The sequence below is a fragment of the Chionomys nivalis genome, chromosome 11, assembly GCF_950005125.1.
Source record: "Chionomys nivalis chromosome 11, mChiNiv1.1, whole genome shotgun sequence".
Taxonomy (NCBI): domain Eukaryota; kingdom Metazoa; phylum Chordata; class Mammalia; order Rodentia; family Cricetidae; genus Chionomys; species Chionomys nivalis.
Window position 1 is genome coordinate 34,951,864 of NC_080096.1, and position 20,513 is coordinate 34,972,376.

Here is a 20,513-nt window from a genome sequence, read left to right on the forward strand (position 1 = left end):
TGATAAAAGATAAAATAGATATAAATATTATAACTGTAATTCTTGCTTGATAACTGTTTTGCTATATGTAATCTTACTATGTTAAAATGAAAGCCTTTCTTTTTCGTTTAAACAGAAAAAGGGGAAGTGATGGAGGTGGGTCTTGTATTAATCTGTTGTTTTCATTGGTTAATTAATAAAGAAACTGCCTAGGCCCATTTGATAGGCCAACCCTTAGGTGGGTGGAGTAAACAGAACAGAATGCTGGGAGAAAGAAGCCGAGTCAGACGGTCGCCATGATTCTCCCACTCCAGACAGACGCAGGTTAAGATCTTTCCTGGTAAGCCAGCTCGTGGTACTACATAGAATATTAGAAATGGGTTAGATCAATATGTAAGAGCTAGCCAATAAGAGGCTGGAACTAATGGGCCATGCAGTGATTAAAAGAATACAGTTTCCGTGTAATTATTTTGGGGCATAAGCTAGTCGGGCGGGCAGCTGGGTGGCGGGATGCAGCCCCGCCGCTCTTATTACAACATATTTTATTCTTTTTAAATTAAGATTCCGCCTTCTCCCCGTTTCCCATTTCCCTCCCCCTCCTCCCACACGTCGCCCCTCCCCCCACTCTCCTCCCCCTCTCCCCATTCATCTCCCCTTACCCCCACTCCATTCCCCCTCCCTCTCAAGACTAAAGACCTATAATTGTTATCTCTCCCTTCCTCATGGCACACAACAGACAGGGTGAGACAATGTGAGCGAAACTATAAAGAACTCTGATTTAGAAAAGGAAGCAGTCAAAAACTAAAATTCAGCAGTGGTCTTGGATGCCAAAGCTCTTTCCATCACAGTCTCCCAGTCTTCAAATGCATAGTGTGCAATGATCCAAGTAGGAAAGGAGTAAAGGTACAAGAAGACCCACTCAGTGGGACGGGGTCATAATGTCTTTGCTAAGTGTTCACGTCATACCTTGATCTTTCAATCAGTCACTCATTCAACAAATATTTGAAGTTGTAACATAACCACAAAGTGGGTAAATGTTTAGACAAATGGAATGTGCATAGTTGCATGTTCCCTCTGTCTTTGGTTTTGACAGGAACTCAGGATTTTAGAAAGAAAGAAAATATATGGGCTATGTAATATATGTCTTGTTACAGGGTAAGACAAAGTAGGAGTGTGTTCAAGAAAACATTTGGATAGATGACAAACAAGATTAGGGCAAACACATATTCCAGGGAGAGTAAATAAGCTGGATTCCTAGAAACTACTGTGGAAATAAATTTGTGTATGATTCTCTGGATTCTGTAAAATTTGAGTTCATTTAGGGAAGATAATCATGATCAAAGCGAGTATGATGACCCCAAAGAAGGGATCATATCCATTTCTTGTCTTCTTTCTTTTTTTAAATTTTGCCATTTTAAAATTTATTTTTTATTTAATATTTCAGTACAATATATTTGATTATATTATTCCCCTTCATCAGCTCCTCCCAGATCCTCCCCATCTTTTTACCCATCCAACTTCACGTTAGTGGCTAGGCTCACAATCCAAGCATCCCTTTTCTGTTAAGTATAACATCTACAAATTCTTTGGAAACCATCCCAGCACTGTACACTCATAGGTTACTAATTCTTCAAGATCTCATTTTTATAATTTTGCTTTATTAATCCTGGGTGGGTATTTAAATTTTTTCAGGCAAAACAAGTATCATTGTACTGATTTCTTTATTAGAATTAATGTAAACTGAGATCAAGAAGTATGTCTTGACATAGGTGATGGCAGCAAGCATTTTAAGTATTTGGGGAAGGTATTATTACCCTACCCAGTAAAGATGCTGAGGCACAGAAAGACTATGGCAGGCTACATGTGTGGCAAGGCTAACCTGGAGTTGAGCCCTCCTAAATACAGCTGCAATGTTCCACCCACTGACACATTCATCCCAGATCATAACTGGAGAAGGGTTAGGATAAGCCTTAAGTAAAATGTAAGAAACAGCTGGATTTAGGGTCCAGCTGCAAGGATCACTATGTGTAGAAACTCTCTGCAACTATATTCGTCTGAATACACCGATTTACTCCTTGTCATCATTTTCATCTTGTACAACCAGCTAACCCTATTAAATGTTTGGTAAGATAGAATATGAATCTCTGAATATCAAAGTTAATTATATCTATTTCATAACTCTATCTCATCAACTAGGATGTTAATAATATATATTAGGTGCTCAATAAATATTTGTGAGCAGTAGAGAGACAGGAAAGTGCGTACTTATACAGCAATGACCAAGGTCAGTTGCTAAGGCTCTGTTTTCACTGTTTCCCAACGTTGTCTCATATTAATAAACTTTGGAACCTGAGGTCAACACCTGTCTGTCTTCTCCATCATCCCTCCCAAAAGTAGGCGGATCAACTTTCTCGTTACATAAATGTGTGTGTTCCAAAGTTTCGGTGATGCTAGTGATCCAGAAGCCTCTAACTATGGGTTTCTCTATATTTAGCCCCAGCAGAAGCTTGGATGGTGTTTCTGGGTTCTTCCAAGTAGTCTTCCTGCTCAGCCTATTTCTGGTGCTTTTCAAGGCAGTCCAGTTCTACTTAAGAAGGCAGTGGCTGCTCAAGACACTCCAGAAGTTCCCATCCACTCCTTCCCATTGGCTTTGGGGGCACCACCAGAAGGTAGGAAGAAGGGAAAGAGTGGAAGGACATGAAAAGCTGGCGCTCTGATAGTTTAGTTTCAGGCCATGGGGCAGTTTGCTGTGTGATGAGCATGTGGTTTCTGAATGAAGAATATTCATTGTACTTCTAAGAGTGAGCTTGCCTTAACCATGAGGAGCACATACCTTTTAAGAATATGTGTGTTGTCAATAGACTCAGGATGTACAAGGGCATGGGAAAAGAGCCTGTCCTTATGGAGTGGGTGAGTGATGTTGGGTACACAGAACAACTATCTAGGTTTGTTAAGACTGAGAGAGCTTCTAGACATGATGATTTGGGGGCCATGTTATGTATCAGTTTCCTCCGAGATTAAAACTGTCCTTTTTGGAGGGAAACTTGTGATTACAGTACAGGATGTTCTAAAGAGAGGTAAAACATCCCATTCAGAAAGGAAGCCCCGAAGTTACTGGAAGTTCTGTGGGGAGGTGAAACATCCCATCCTGTAGTAGAAGTCCTTAAGTTCCGGAAGCAAGCAACTCAAAGGCTTCCAAAAGTCCCTGAATCTGGCTGGATTCACTAGTCTCCTCCACCCTCAAGTGTGCATAAGCAGTAAGGATGGCTGGCTTCTGCTAGCCCTCAGTAGAGTGCAGTTTGGTAAGGGGCAGTATGAAGAGGTCCTCAGTGAGGATCACACACTGGTCACATTTAAGAATAGATAAATTTAGAGCTCCTACAGGATGCTGAGGCTCTTATCCCCATAACTTCTTTATGGAACAATAGCTGCATAACTTCTTTATGGATCATCAGCTCCATCTAACAAGACTTCAAGATCTGGCCAGGGAAATACTTGGACACAGCAAATGTCTGGATGAAAGAAAAGACAGATTGTCAAACTGACCCAAAATTCTGTCTGTTTTTCTGAACATCAGAGGCTATGTCCCTGCGATAGTCCTGCCTCTCCCCTATCAAACAAAATACTAGATGTAAAAGAATAATTTCATTAATTTGTCTTTTTCCTGGTATCTGCTCCAAAAGGATAAGGACCTCCAGCAGATTCTTTCCTGGGTAGAGAAATTCCCAAGCGCCTGCTTACAGTGGCTCTCGGGGAGTCGTGCACGAGTTATGCTCTATGACCCTGACTATGTGAAGGTGATTCTGGGGCGATCAGGTAAGAGTTCCATAGTTTCCTTGCACTGCAGCATGTCTACCACCCAACGTTCATACCCCAAACGTTCATACCCCAAGTCTGTGGCATTTTAGAAAAGAGTGACATTCAGCCATTGATGTCTAACTGGTATCTGCTACCGTTCTCCTTGTCCAGAGGAGAACATATGATTAAAAAATATAGTTCTCAACACTTAAAATAGCTGCACAGGGCTTAATTTCTTTTTTCTTATTTTTTCTTTTGAAACAAATTGAGTCAATGTGTTTTACAAATTTCCCTGTAGATGAAGAACAAATTTTATATCTAGAAACCTGGATTCAAAATCTCTAATTGCTTACTTATCTGGGACAAATGAACTAAATCATAGCCCATTGTAGAGAAAACTCAAGTCTTTTTGTCATTGTTTGGCTTTGAGAGGTGTTTGGTGTGTTTTATAAACATCATGGTGACAGAGACATTCAGCTGCTGGTGCAATGAAGTCTGTCTTCCTAAACTCACATAACTGGCAAAGATAGAAAGGAATGGGAAGCAGTGAGAAGTGAGAAGGAAAAACTGCCAGCAGAAATTCACCAAGAACTAATAGCATGGTTGCTAAAATGGCTCAGCTGGTCAAGGGGTTTGCTGCTGAAGCCTGATGATCTGAGTTTGAGCCCTGAAACCCACACTGAAAGTGAGAAGAAGGAACCAACTCCACAGTTGTCTTCTGAACACCAGACACTGAGGCAAGTGCACACACGCACGCACGCACGCACACACACATTTATAAAATAAGTTTAAAATTCTGAAAAACTGAAGAATTCATAAAAACTTGCAGTTTGAACAATATCTTGTTTATCTGGTCTGCAATATCTATGTTACTTTTCAGATCCAAAGGCTTCTGGTATTTACCAATTAGTTGTTCCCTGGATTGGTAAGTATATTAAAATAAATAATGTGTTTTCCTGCTTGATCTTTGGCTAATTGAGAACAATAGGTGCCTGGCCACAAGTATCATGATCCCTCCCTAAATAAGGCTTTATTTCTCTTCTTCTAGTCAGTCCTTAGTCCTTCCTACTGCTGGTGTAAGTGTTCATGATATCCAGTTTCTGCCATGTCTTATCTTCAGACATTCATGGCCAGACATTTATATATGTCCCTTGATCTGATACCAACCCGTTTCATCCTTTATCTCACTTTTTCTAAGTCACAGAAGATTTCTTAGACAAACTTGGAGTCTCACTTTCCCTGTTTTTGGCTAAGAAATCCCACCATTACTGGAATTTCCTTTCCTTATTCCATCCCAATGAATCTGACCAAATGATCCCAGAGGTACCCTTGATTCCACTTCTACTGGACACATTCACATACCAGTCTCTGGCCCAGGCTACGGTTTGCTTCTGTTGAATGGGAAGAAGTGGTTCCAGCACCGGCGGATGTTGACTCCAGCCTTCCATTATGACATCCTCAAACCCTACATCAGAATCATGGTGGAATCCGTCAATACAATGCTAGTGAGTTGCTCTGGTTCTTTTCCATTTCTTTACATCCACTCATAGCACACTCACGATGACCTCACTCCAAACAATTTTCAGACAGTCTCATAGAATAATAACTCATGCTATAAAGTAAGTGTTCCACAAATGCATAAATTGGAGAGCTAATATTTATCAGAGTGGACAACACTCTTGAGAGAGCACTGTGATAAGAACATGACCAAGTATTTACCACAGAGGATAAAACACCGTGCAGCAGAGACTGTTCATCTTTGGCTGGACCGGACAGTGGAGCTTCAAGATGTTATGGGACAAGAATGTCTTGGACCAAGGGCTTCTGCATAATCTTGAGTGAGCTACAAACAAAGTAAACACAAGGTCCACACTCTCACATTCATCTCTGACATACCATCACCTTTATTAGGCCTAATTTCTGTTCTCACCATGTTTAGCAAACTTTTGATAAGTGAAACAGAATTAAACCAATCACAAGTCATGTTCATTTAGGCCCACAGCTTCTTTCCCTCCACACATTTTATGACTATATTAGTGTCTGCACTAATTTTTCAAGTCTAATTCACTCTCAGAAACAGAAGGGGCCTTTTTTGTAAACTAAAAGATTATATGTTTTAAAAACAAACAAACAATAACTGGACCCCATGAGAGAGCAGTTTGTTTTCTTAAAAGGTTTGGAAGAAGTAGGCATCAGACTACAAACATTCGCTTCACGCCTTTAATTTGCTACAGACATATGCTCTTGATGGTGAGGTACTCCAGACTGATTATCTGTAGAAAAATTGAAAAATCTTAGCCTGAACACAGGTCTTCTGAAGAAAACACTTGTTTCATTGTCACCACAGGAAAAATGGGAGAAGCTTGACGGACCGGACCACTCTCTGGACGTCTTTCACTACATCTCCATGATGACACTGGACACTGTTATGAAGTGTGCTTTCAGTTACCAGGGCAGTGTCCAGTTGGATGAGTGAGTGAAACCTTCATTTGTAGTCTTTGGTCTTACCAATCTGTTGGGGCTTAGTAAGAGGTACATGGTATCGAAGACAGTTGCCTCTATAGAAAGCTAGGTTCTTACCCAGGCCTAGGCCAAGCTCTAATTTCAAGCCAACCCCAACAAGACACAGTAGAACCCTAGCAAGTGTAGAGCTCATTCTCTAAATGCTCAAGGATTCAAATATCTATAAGACACAAGTGATGTGGGCCTTGGTGTTGCGTGTCCACAGTTGAAAGGATGACAATAGAGCCCAATCTATTCTTGGGTCAGACAGTCCCATAACCAGTATATTGTAACTCTTATCCTCAGAAACTCCAGGTCCTACACTAAGGCTGTTGAGGATCTGAACAACCTGACTTTCCATCGAATAAGGAGTGTCTTTTTTTGGAATAACACCATCTACAAAATGTCCTCTGATGGCCGTTTGTTCTACCATGCCTGCCAGCTTGCGCATGAGCACACAGGTTCTGACTTTCCACCCCTTTCTTCCTTTATCAGGCTCACTGCAAAGATATGATTATAGATCTCAGACACAGTGAGTCTACTAGAAGCCTCTGTAGGACTCATGTTAGTCACTACTGAGATATAACTTCTGGGAGCTAGAATTACAAGAATTCCCAGTTTCATTGCATTGCATTGGTGACACTGCAGGAGATCCATCCACGCAGATTGGGCTCAGGGATCCTGTGAATTATAGAAGCTCTGAGATCTCTCTGACAAATGCTATCACGGGGTAGATGGAGTGATCAAGATGAGGAAAGCTCAGCTTCAGAACGAGGAAGAGCTGGAGAAACTCAAGAAGAAGAGGCGCTTGGATTTCTTGGACATCCTTTTGCTTTCCAAAGTGAGTGGAGTTCAGGGATGAGGTTTGATCCGGAAACACAGATTAGATACCAACGTTGCTCTTACCACTGCCTTTACTCAGATGGAGGATGGGAAGAGCTTGTCTGATGAGGACCTGCGTGCAGAGGTGGACACATTCATGTTCGAGGGCCATGACACCACAGCCAGTGGACTCTCCTGGATCTTCTATGCTCTGGCCACACACCCTGAGCACCAACAGAGATGCAGGGAGGAGGTGCAAAGTGTCCTGGGTGATGGAACTTCTGTCACCTGGTGAGAGAAACTCAAGATGAAGGAGAACCCTGCCTGCTTATAAGAGAGATCTTTTCTAAATTGTTTTCTTTTTCTTTCTTCTTCTTTCACATAACACACCCTGACACAGCCTCTCCTCCTTCTCTGCTTCCTGTCCCTTTCCCACCTCTCCACTTTGCCACTCCCCTAGACCCACTAATTCTCCATTTGTTTTCAGAAAAGAACAGGCCTCCAAGTGATGTCAAGCAAACACTGCATAACAAGATACAGTAAGACTAGGCATAAACCCTAATTTCAAGGCTGAACCAGACAACCCAGTAGGAGGAAAAGGGTCTCAAGAGTTGGCAAAAGAGTCAGAGATAATCCTACTTTTCCTGTTAGGCATCCAACAAAATCCCTAAGCTAAACAATCACATCATGTATGCGTAGGGGTCTAGTTAAGACCCATGCAGCCTCTGGTTGCTGCTTCAGTCTCTGTGAACCCTTATGAGCCCAGATTAGTAGATTATGTGGATGTCCTCAACCTATTTAACTCCTATAATCCTTTCTTCCCCTCTTCTTCAGGGTTCCACCTAATATTTGACTGTGTTTCTTTGTTTCTGTTCCCATAAGCTTCTGAAAGAAGCCTCTCTGGTGATTATTGGGCAAGACACTGATTCACAACAATAGAGGAATGTCATTAGGAATAATTTCATTGACTTTTTTTGTTCAGTAATCTTTGGTTATATCCTAGGACTCTGAGCCATCTAGCTTCCTGATTCTGATTGACTAGACAGTGTTGGGCATGAGCTCTCTGTAGAGGTGTTAGCTTCAAGTTAGACCAACCATTTGTTGGCCACCCCCACAAACTCTGGACCACTGTTGTTCCAGTATATCTTGATGGCAAGACACTTTGTGGGTCATAGGTTTTGTGGTTGTATTGGTATCCCAGTCCCACCACTAGGAGCCTTGCCTGGCCACAGAAGATGGTTGATTCAAACCCTATATCTTTCCTCTGCCCTTTCCTCCCCACCTGATCCTTCCTGTTCCCATGCCCACCTGTCCCGGATCCACCCACAAAATTTATTCTATTTCCCCTTCCCAGGGAGATCCATATTCCACTCTAGACCTCTCCTCTTTATCTAACTTCTCTAGGTCTGTGAATTGTAGTGTGGTTATCCTTTACTTAACAGCTAATATCCACTTATAACTGAGTACATACCATGTGTGTCTTTCTGGGACTGGGTTGCCTTTTCTCAGGATGTTTTTTTCTAGTACCCCAATCCTGTGTGACTTTTCAGGGTGGCTTTTTTTCAGGGAGCACCTGGACCAGATGCCCTACACCACCATGTGCATCAAGGAGGCCATGAGGCTCTACCCACCTGTACCAGGTGTGAGTCGAGAGCTCAACACACCTGTTACCTTTCCTGATGGACGCTCCTTACCCAAAGGTAACTAGAATGAGTTGCCTCAGTCCTCATATGTGCTCTGTTGTCCCAATAAATTGGATCCTTATTTTGAAGTTGAGCTTAGGTCATAAAATTGAGACTGAGGAAGTCTTCTGGAAGAAATGCTACCCCTTAGTTAAATGTCATTCTCAGCTTTGACATTGCAGTCACTTGAGATATTCAGGGTTGAAAAGAACGACACAAGTCTTGTGGAGATACAGTTTTATTCATGAGTAAAAGCAAATGAGAAAGATAATGGAATCCTGCATGTTGGTGCAATGTTTCCCAGTGTCTCGGGAAATTTTGAATTGATAAAAGAGAGGAGCCAGGGATAAGTTCTGGGCTCCATATCTCCATAGGAAACATGTATCATTGGGTATGATACCACCTCTGCCACATCCTATCAGTGAAAACATAAGAAAAGATAATTGGCCTCATGAACAATTTAGTACCTCATGAAAATGGGCATAAAACAGCACCTTAGGAACAGAGGGGAGGGACCTGTGAGTGTTCTGTGAGCTAATGTATGTTCTTTGATCGTACATGTAAGGCATTTGATGAGTGTGTGTTGACACTTCACTTATTAGAAGTAGATGCTCCCATACTTCACTACTCTCTATGGTTCTCTAATGCACACTTTGCTAAGCTCCCTATTGCCCAAAGGATCATCAGCTCTAAGTGATGACTCCTTAAGCACATGCCAGTCTCCTGTTGGATGGGAGTCTAGAGCCCTATTTCTTTGGCTTAATTATGTTTCACCTGTGTCTTCTCCCTTTCCCTCACAGGTATCACAGTCGCAATCAGCATTTATGGCCTTCACCATAACCCACGCTTTTGGCCAAACCCTGAGGTATGAAGGCCCTGAGAAGAGAGAAGAGCCACTCAATTGCAACTTCAGACATTCTGTCTCCTTTTGCATTGGAAATGGGCTTGACTTCGGTTTGTCTTGGTCCCTGTGCTCTCTCTACAGGTGTTTGACCCCTCTAGATTTGCACCAGATTCTTCTAGGCACAGCTATGCTTTCCTGCCCTTCTCAGGAGGAGCAAGGTGATGGGAAAGGGTTGGGAGGATAGGGAGTCCCTGGCACATATTAATATTTTTTATTTCTGATTGCTTATGTTTCATTTGGTCTACTTCTGTGTATTATTGGTATGTGTGGACAGATAGTGTCAGATATATGTGTGCCAAAAAGAAAGATGGCAATTCAGTATAGCACAGAGGGTTTTAACCCACTGCCTGGTGGTCTCTGAAATATTTGTAAGAAAAATTAGTATATTTTGGTATTTTTACAAATTCTGAACTTCATATTTCTGAATTGTATTCCTTATGCAAGTTAAAGCAAGAATTTTAGTTTCCAATGACATTAAAGGGAGAATTTTTCTTTCCCCAAATTCCTAGTAGGTTTTCTTATTAATTCAACAGTTGGATGATTCTATGAATCCCTGAAATAAATGTACCTATAAATATATATTTAATAAATATATATTAAGTATTAAAGGTGATATATATATATATATATAATTCTAGAAATTTTATGGGCGTTTCTGTTAAAGTAATATATATATAAGAGTTCACAGCTCATTGTAGGATGGACACCAGAGGCTATTATCTCACATTTTTGGCCTCTACCCTCACAAAAATTTTACCGCATAGACAAATGTTTGCAACTTGTATTTCCCAATTTGCAAAGTCATGCATATGGGAAGGGACATCAGTCATAGGGGATTCAGAGCTAGTTAGCTCTTATCTTGTCCTTTGGATGTGATAGTGAGGGTAATGAGGAGCATCTCTGGCAACTTCAGCAGTGTGATCTGAAATAGGAAGTGAGGCTAGAAACTCAACAATCTAGTATTAAATGTGGTTATGGCTGGGGCATCTGGATGCTGTTCTACCTAATGGAGTGCATAGGAAGAAGTGTGTGAACAACAAAGTCAGCAAAAATGTAAATAAGGGATGTTCTGGGGTCTGATCAGATGGCTGCGAATGATGGCAGTCTGAGAGGGATGAGGGGTCGGAGCCCGACAACCAAGTGGGAGGAAGATGGAGAACAACTTAAAGATTCTAAATCAGATGCATTCACCTGAAATTTCTACCACTGATATTTGACTTCCGTTGTAGGATCAATTCAGTTTTTATGCATAGATGATAACCCTCAGTATGGTGACTTATTCATTCTCATCTTATACCTAAGAGGAGTGTTCATAGTGGAGATCCAAAAACTTTGTGGAGAGAATTGGATAACCTAATGACTACGTCATTAAATAATTCATGTGCTTGGACTCAATGCCCCACAATGCTGGCACTGTTCAAATGACATTTCACACAGCCAAGAATAGGTCTAGGGTTAGAGGTAGCCCTGCAGGAGTGAAAATTTGTCATAGATCAGAAATCTATGCATGAAGACAAGGGATTCAGGTGGTTGTGTGAACTTAAAGCAAGGGAACGATTTAGGTGTGTGACCTATATGGAAAATGATTAGGCTGGTACCATGAAGGGGACCCTAATGCCCAACATGTTTGAGGACGCATCTCACTTTATGTCTCTGCTTGGTTCAGAAACTGCATTGGGAAACAGTTTGCTATGAATGAGATGAAGGTGGCCGTGGCCCTGACCCTACTCCGCTTTGAGCTGCTGCCAGATCCCACCAGGATCCCGGTCCCCATGTTAAGACTTGTGTTGAAGTCCAAGGATGGGATCCACCTGCGTCTCAAGAAGCTAAGATAATTCTGTAGGAGAAAAGGACAACTCTAGGGATCTGCTGCCTTCAGGCCTTTCTACTTGTCACCTGCTTTTGTCCCAGGCTTATCTGTACTTCTGCTTTCTTTCTGACACTTGTCCCTCTGCTGTCTGTGATGTCTCCTGTCATTCCATCTTCCTGCTCTTTCTCAACTCTCCCTAGACTCTTCCCCAGTTGTGTGTGTGCCTGTCTGCCACATGGTTGTGTCTCTGACTGGCCACATAACCCCTAAACACCTGCCTGTCCTCAGTTTACCTTTTATAACCTTCACCCTAAAAGAAGAAACATTTTAAATGGAGACACTTGTGCCTCTCCCTTTGGCTCTCAGACTCTTGAGACAGTGAACACCATGAATTAAAATGTCCTTAGGAATCACATGCTGGGAGAAAATTAACATTCAAAGTCTGCATCACCCAGAAGGCGAACTTGATTCACAAGCATAGGCTCTTCATATTCTTTCTACTTATCTCATGTTGAAGTTAATGTGTACAGATTTAGCGCATTTGTTCCAATTTTCTTATGAAATAATAATACTGTTACAGAGAAATGAATAGTTTTTCCTCCTTTGACCCAAGCTGAAAATAAATCCATTTTACTTCATCCACTTCTGTTTCCTATTTTTGTTTCAGATGCAGGCATGAACCTAAGTGTCCCACAGGGGCTTTGGCAAGCCAGCCATCAGGGAATCTTGTTACTTCTGGTCCCTACTGTTAGAGTGTGGTAGAATTCTCAGCTCTTGAGGGGTTTTCTTTGTTTTTTGACCCTTTGAGTTGGCTGTCTATAAATCAGAGTGATGATTTGGTGAAGCTACGGAATTTTCTGATTTTAAGCTGATCTTATTTGCTTAGAGTACTCTAGTTACTCAGTAAGGAGATTTGGAGAATCCCTGCTAAATTCACACGATCTGGACCTGGATTCTTTGGTGATAACAGCACTAACTATAAAGAAAAGTGTTTGTCATCTATGCACCACAGACAAAAGTATTCAAGTTCATAAAACACTACTACAGCTGACTCTACAGTATGACTACTACATACTGACTCTCACACAGTGACTTCATTACCACACTCTCACCAGTGACAGGTCATCCTGACAAAAGCTAAACTAACGTTCTGGAGCTAATCTATGTCATAAGCCAAAGAGAGCTAACAGATATTTTCAGAACAATTTATCCAAACACAAAAGAATCGACCCTTTTCTCAGCACCTCATGGAACATTCTCCAAAACTGGTCCCGTACTTGGAAAAGTCCCATCAGATACAACAAAACTGGAAACATCCTATCTGATCGCCATGGATTAAAGCCGAATATCAACAACAAAAAAACTAAAAACTCATGGAAACTGAATGATGCATTAGTGAATGAAAAGTGGGCCAAGACAGAAATCAAAAAGGAATATAAAAACCTTCTATAATTGAATGAAAATAAAAGCAACATATTGAAATCCATGGAACATAATGAAGGTAATTGTAAGAGGCAAATTCATACCACTTAGTGCCTAGATTTCCTCGTGTCTGTATTTATGTCCCCTTTTTCATCTCTAACTTTGTTAACTTGGATCTCTCCCTTCTACCTTTAGTTAATTTGGCTATTGGTTTTCTTAACCAACTCTTTGTTTTCTGTTATTGTTTGTTTGATTCTATTTTATTGACTTTAGTCCTGAGTTTGATTATTTCCTGCTATCTACTCCTTTTAGATTTTCTTTTTCTATTTGTTCTAGAGCTTTCATGTATACTGTTAAGTTACTAATACGAGATCTCTCCAATATTAGGCACTCTTTCTTGAAATTCATAAATCTGTCAGCCCCCCTCTAATCATATTTCTCAGTTTAGCTAGGAAACAAGTGTGACAGATCATGGGGTGAATTTCCCATTTAAAGGGGTCTACCAGTTAGACTGTATGAATTAGGAGAGCCTCTCTGCAATTTACCACACATAACTTGGATTTAAGTCCTTGCAGTCTAGAGATTATCAAACACAAAACACAAAAACATGTAAAAGAACTTGGAGGGAGATGGCATCAGAATGCTCCTTTTCTTTAGCCTGTCTATGTCATAGCAACCACAAAGTAAAACAAATAACAACAGAAACTAAAACAAAATTAAGGGCATCGGGGGAGCAAAATGAAAGGCAGAAGAGTGTGGAGTAAAGGAATCTTGGTGGGGGGTGTCTGCCTGCGTGCATGCATGCGTACGTACGTGTGTGTGTGTGTGTGTGTGTGTGTGTGTGTGTGTGTGCATTCTATCTCAGAGGAAAGAGACCTGAAAATGCAGATTGAGCAAGCATCAAGATCACGGAACGTGCATCTGTCTCCAGTCTCCCACACAAACAGGCCGATCCCATCTCAGCTACCACAGCTGTCCCTTCTGGCATCCTATCATTTGGGTCCTGACTGGAATCTGCTTTTCCAAGACTCAGCTCTTGGCTGCTGCAAATTCACATACAACCTCCTGGGTCTAGCTATCTCAAAGGTGTCAGCTCCCCCTGCTGGCTGGTCAGTGTTGGCAGCATGTGGCTGGAGACACTCTCAAGTCTCCGGCTAGGTAACAGCAAAGTTAGAAAATTCTAAGTCTACAAAAAACAGTCACCATTCTGACATTAAAATATTTTGTATCAAAAATATGAAATTCACCTAATAAATCATTAAAGGTGGATAATCTGTATAATATATATTGTTGCTCCCCAACATCCTTTTTATTGAACACCAAGGCCAGAAGGATAATGAATTATTGTAGAATCACTTCCCCTCTTACATTATACTATAAATTTAAATATACTTAAGATGTATTTCTATTTAATGACATGTAATTGGTACATAATTATAATCATTTGACTTCAAAACCAGTTAATTTAGGTAGAAAAACTTGATTGTGTGTGAATTGGTGTCTAGTGAAGCTTTGGAAAGTCTAGATTTGCTTTTTTAAAGATGTTTATTGTAGGTAGGGGTGGGAATGGAGGATGGGGGAGGGAAAACTGCAGTTGGAATTAAAATTAATTAAATAAATAAAAAGTGAAAAATATTTATTGTGAAAATGGAATATAAAAATCCCTCTTATTTTCTGACCTTATTTTCTATGTTTCTGTTGTATTTCAGAATTTTGAATGACTGTGTTCTATCTCCTAAATAAATAAATTTGGAGGAAGAAACAGTAAATATGTTTTGTAAAACAATATGTAAAAGTACAAAGGATCCACTAACATGGATACTTTCATTATTCTGTAAATAAATAAAATTAAAGAGTCAGATACTAGGGTATAAGCAAAACGCAATGGTGAAATGATCAGCTGACCCATCTCTCTACCTTTCCAGATTAAAAAGCTCACCAAACATTTAAGCCTTTCCCCTTTCCTTCCTTTGTCTCTCTATCCTCATCTGGTTCAGCCAAAAACACTCTGTGGTTTATTCTGACCAGCTGAACATGGATTGCCGTCTTTTGCAGTTTTAGAGGGACAGTGCAAAAATATCTTCCCCAACATCCCACCACAGTAGTCTGGTACAAGAGAGCTTGTGTGGAGGCCCCATCTGGGTCTCATTATCACGATCTCAAAGGAAAGTTTGGGAGCAGAGGACTGGGGTGTGACTGAATGCCTGTGGTATGGAAATTATAGCTGTGTGTGATCACCTGGAGGCTCAGTGGTACTGGAAGGGAATCACTTACATGTCATCATTTTGATGATGTCACTAACCAAGATGGTGACCAATCACAAGGTTGCCACCTTCTTGATGACATCACTAGTCAAGATGGTGACAAGTTGTTTGGTTGTTGCCATCTAGATGACATCACAAGCCAAGCCATTTAACTAGCCAAGTTCAATGGTGTCACCTTCTTGATGATATTAGCTAAGATGTTGGCCAAGTTACATGGTTGCTTCTTTTTGAGCTCAGCTCTGTGATAAAATTGGCCCATTCCCCATCGGGACAATAGTTTTCATGGGATCTAAAAGATGCAAGGGATAGACACACAGGGCAGGAGGAAGTGGCCTGAGGTAGCCAAGCCCCAAACAGCAGAACAAACAAACAGAAGAAAGAATGCCATTGTGTCAAACCAAGGAAGAGGAGTTCATATGTCTTACCACCAGTTGTGACTGGGTTCTCCATGGTTGTCATTTGGACCTCATTGAATCTCTGCTTGTCTCCTAGGCAAAAGTTGCTGCTGGGGAAAAGAACCCATGAAAAAAGCAGAAGGCATGGGAAGGTGTGTCCAAGGTCTGTGTGGATATTAGACATAAAGCAAAAGATAACCAGAATACAATCCATAAACACAGAAAATCTATATAATAAAGAGGACCCTAAGAGAGATCTACATGGATTCCCCCTGGGAAAGGGAAATAGACAAGATCTCCTTTAGTGAATTTGGAGCATTGCGGGGGAGGGGGACAGAAAGGAAGGAAGAGGGGAGAAGGGGTTGGCAAGGAGAACTTGAGGAATGGGATGGTTGAGATAAATGGAACCTTCATCCAGATCATTATGGGGAAACCCACAGAAACAACTGGTCTGAGCTAGTGGGAGCTCTCTGACTCTGGACTGACAGTAGGGGACCTACATAGAACCAAACTAGGCCCTCTAAATGTGGGTCACAGTTGTGTGGATTGGGCAGTTTGTGGGGCCACTGGCAGTGAGACCAGGATTTATTCCTAGTGCATGAACTGGCTCTTAGGAGCCTATTCCCTATGGATAGATTCCTTGCTCAGCCTAGATACAGGGGAGGGCCTTGGTCCTTGCTCAAAGTGATGTGCCAGACTTTGTTGACTCCCCATGGAGGCCTTACCCTCTAAAAGGAATAGATGGAGTGTAGGGTCAAGCTGGGGAAGCAGGAGGAGGGGAGGCAGGGGAACTGGGATTATTATGTCAATAAAAAATATTGTTTAAAAAGAGAGAGAAAGAAATAAAATGTTAATTCTAAAAAAAAATCCTGATGTGAAAAAAATCCAGGAAATCTGGTAGAATATGAAAAAAATCAAACCTAAGAATAAGAGAAATAGAAGAAGGAGAAGAATCCCAGCTCAAAGGTCCAGAAAATATTTTCAACAAGATCATAAAAGAATATTTTTCCTTGGGCTGGAGAGATGGCTCAGAGGTTAAGAGCATTCCCTGCTCTTCCAAAGGTCCTGAGTTCAATTCCCAGCAACCACATGGTGGCTCACAACCATCTGTAGAGGGGTCTGGTGCCCTCTTCTGTCCTGCAGGCATACACACAGACAGAATATTGTATACATAATAAATAAATAAATATAAAAAAAGAATATTTTTCCTAACCTAAAGAAGGAGCTGTCTATAAAGTTTCAAGAAGCTAACAGAACACCAAATTATTGGATCAGAAAGAAAGATTCCTTGCCATATAATAACAAAAACACTAAACATACAGAACAAAGCAAGAATATTAAGAATATTAAAATGTGCAAAGGAAAAAGATCAAGTAACATTAAATGAAGATCTATTAGAATTACACTTGACTTCTCAGTGGAGACTCTAAAAACCAGAAGAGCCTAAACAGATGTCATGCATACTCTAAGACACCAGAGATACCAACTCAGACTACTAAATCCAGAAAAAAATTTAATGACCATAGATGGAAAAATCAAGATAATCTATGATAAAAATCAAATTCAAACAATATTTTCAAATCCAGTCCTATGAAAGATAGTAGAAAAAAAGGCCAACCCAAGGAGGTTACGATAGCCATTAAAATAGAGGAAATGAATAACCTCACATCAGCAAAACCAAAAGAATGGAACAAACACACATACACACACACAGAGAGAGAGACATATATACACTCGCGCACAAACTCACAGCAACAACAAAAATAACAAAAATTAACAGCCATTTGTCACTGATATCTCTCATTTTCAATGACCTCAATTCCCCAATAAAAAAGACAGAGTAACAATAGATGAAAAAACAAGATTCATCCTTCTGCTGCATATAAGAAACACCTCAACATCGAAGATAGATATTACCTTATGTAAAGGGATGGGAAATGGATTTCCAAGCAAATGGACCTAAAAAGCAAACTGTTGTAGCAATTCTAATATCTAACAAAATAAACTTCAAGCCAAAATTATTCAAACGAGACAGAGAAGAACATTTCATACTCATTAAAGGAAAAACCCAGCAAGATAATATATCAGTCCTTAACATTTATGCTTCAAACAAAAGGGTACCCACATTTGTAAATAAACATTGCTGATGATTAAATCACATATCGACCTTCCCACACTGATATTGTGGGAGACTTCAATACTCCACTCTCACCAATGAACAGGTCATCTAGATAAAAACTAAACAAAGGCCGGGCGGTGGTGGCGCACGCCTTTAATCCCAGAACTCGGGAGGCAGAGGCAAGCGGATCTCTGTGAGTTCGAGGCCAACATGGTCTAGAAGAGCTAGTTCCAGGACAGGAACCAGAAAGCTACAGAGAAACCCTGTCTCAAAAAAAAAAAAAAAAAACTAAACAGAGAAATACTAGAGCTAATAGATGTTATGGACTAAAGGAACCAAATGGAATTTACCTTCTGAGCACTTCACAGAACTTTCTCCAAAATTGACCAGCCTACATCCCTCAACCCCAGAGAACCTAGACAACAAAAAAGACCCTAAGAGCATACATAGACCTATCTAGGAAGAAGAAAAAGACAAGATCTGATTAATTGGGAGTGTTGAGGCATGGGGGAGGGTGTAAAGGGAGAGGGAAAGAAGGAAAGTGGGGAAATGTAAACCTCAATTAAAAACGATAAATAAAATAAAATTTAAAAAGTATTTTTCAATCAAAAGAAGCCTAGGACCAAACAGTATTAGCACAGAAGTCTACCAGACTTTTAAAGAAGAGTTAATGCCAATACTGGTCAAATTATCCCAAAAATTTTAGTGGCATTTCACTTGTATTTTAATAAATAAAGTTTGCCTGAAGATCAGAGAGTAAAACAGCATGTGCTCAACTATGTTCATAGCAGCATTGTTTGTCATAGCCAGAACCTGGAAACAAGTTAAATGCCCTTAAACCAAAGAATGGATAAGGAAAATGTGGTACATTTATTCAATGGAGTACTAAACAGTAGAAAAAAATAATGACATCTTGAGTTTTGAAGGAAAATGGATGAAGCTAGAAAACATTATTTTAAGTGAGGTAAACCAACACAGAAAGACAATTATCAAATATACTCACTCACAGTTGGTTTTTAAAACATAAAGCAAAAAAGCCTATAAAACACAATCCCAGAGAATTTAGACAAAAATGAGGACACTAAGAGAGACTTACATAGATCTAATCTACATAGGAAGTAGAAAAAACAAGATTCTTCTGAGTAAATTGGAAGCATGGGGACATTGGGGGAGGGTTGATGGGGAGAGGGGAGAAAAAGGGAGTAGAGAAAAATGTAGAGCTCAATAAATATCTATAAAAAGGGTGGAAAAAGGAAAAGAAAAAGAAAAAACAGAGCCACTGGTCAGCCTCTCATACAAGGCAGTGGTAACACACACTTTTAATCCTAGTAGCCACACTAGTTGCCATAGAAACCAGACAGTGCATGCCTTTAATCCCAGTGGGGCATGTCTTTAATTCCAGCCATAGAGAGGATTTTAAAACAGGAGGAAACAACTCTCAGTCTCAGTCTAATTCTAAGATTCCTGGAGCCAGGATTGCCATTTCGGACTGAGGTTGAGGTAAGAGCTAGTAGCTGGCTACTTTGCTTTTCTGGTCTTCAGATTGAACCTCAATTTATATCTCTGAGTTTTTATATTAATTGTGTATCCCAAAATAGAAACAGAAGGAACATTGCCCAATTCATTTTATGAAGCCACAGTCACACTGATACCCAAAGAAACTAGATATCAACAAACTAAATAGTCCAATAAAAGTGGGGTACATATCTAAACAACAAATTCTCAACAGAGGACTCTCAAGGGCTGAGAAACACTTAACATCCTCAGTTGTCATGGAAATGCAAATCAAAATTTCTTTGAGATTCCATCTTACAGCTGTCAAAAGGACTGATCAAAACCACAAGTGACAGCTCCTGCTGGAGAGGATTGGAGTACGGGACACTCCTCCGTTGCTGGAAGGAGTGAAAACTTGTATAGCCACTATGGAAATCAATATGGTGGTTCCTCAGAAAATTGAGAGTCAATCTACCTCAAGACCCAGCTATACCACTCCTGGGCATATATCTAAAGGACGCTCCATCTTACCATAAGGGCACCCGTACAGCTATGCTCATAGCAGCTTTATTCATAACAGCCAGAAACCGGAAACAGCCTAGGTGTTCCTCAAACAAAAATGGGTAAAGAAAATGTGGTTTATTTATATAATGGAGTATTACTCAACTGTTAAAAACAATTACATCATGCAATTTGCAGGCAAATAGATGAAGGTAGAAAAATCACCCTGAGTTAGGTAACCCAGACCCAGACAGACAAACAGAGTATGTACTCACTTCAAAGTAAATATTAGCTGTTAAGTAAAGGATAATCATGCTACAATCCACAGACACCCCAAAAAAACAAGTAACAAGGAGAGCTCAAGGGAGAACACATGGATTTCCATGAGAATGAGAAATAGAATAGATCTTTTGGGTGGACTGGGGCAGGTGAGGGTGAGAAGAGGAAGGGTCAGGTGGGAATTGGGGGAGGATGGACAGAAAGAGTACTGGGAGAGAGGAGTGGATTTGGGAGGCGTTGTGGAACCCTAGTGCAGTAGGAACTCCCTGGAATCTATGAGGGTGACCCTAGTGACTGCTCCTAGTAATGGGGAAATGGAGCCTGAACTGGCCATCTTCTGTAACCAGGCAATGGTGAAAATGGAACATCAACCCAGCCACAAAACCTCTGACCTACAATTTGTAAGGTCTGCAAGACCTGTTTGGGGAAGGGAGGTGCAAAACTTGTGGGAGTGGCCAACCAATGACTGCTCCAACTTGAGGCCAACACCATTAGAGGGAGCCCATGCCAGACATAGCCTGGATGACCAGGAACATAGGCTC

The 20,513-nt window shown here is 40.7% G+C and overlaps 1 protein-coding gene across 7 annotated transcripts; it reads left to right on the forward strand.

The window, feature by feature from the left end:
• Positions 1–2,453: 2,453 nt before the first annotated feature.
• LOC130883493 (cytochrome P450 4A14-like) lies at positions 2,454–11,965 on the forward strand. 7 transcript variants are annotated; one of them, XM_057783998.1, is made up of 13 exons: positions 2,454–2,648; positions 2,996–3,004; positions 3,663–3,795; positions 4,658–4,702; positions 5,155–5,282; positions 6,125–6,249; positions 6,586–6,740; positions 7,014–7,120; positions 7,202–7,392; positions 8,668–8,801; positions 9,584–9,648; positions 9,769–9,845; positions 11,354–11,965. In XM_057783998.1, the coding sequence occupies exons 1-13, from the start codon at positions 2,454–2,456 to the stop codon at positions 11,520–11,522; spliced, it is 1,533 nt and encodes a 510-aa protein (XP_057639981.1). In that variant the 3' UTR covers positions 11,523–11,965. The 7 variants fall into 7 exon arrangements, with proteins under 7 accessions (XP_057639981.1, XP_057639980.1, XP_057639982.1 ...); XM_057783997.1 differs by lacking the exon at positions 2,996–3,004 and adding an exon at positions 3,293–3,301; XM_057783999.1 differs by lacking the exon at positions 2,996–3,004 and having other exon boundaries at positions 2,454–2,666; positions 6,125–6,251; positions 6,684–6,740.
• The last annotated feature ends 8,548 nt before the right edge of the window (positions 11,966–20,513 follow it).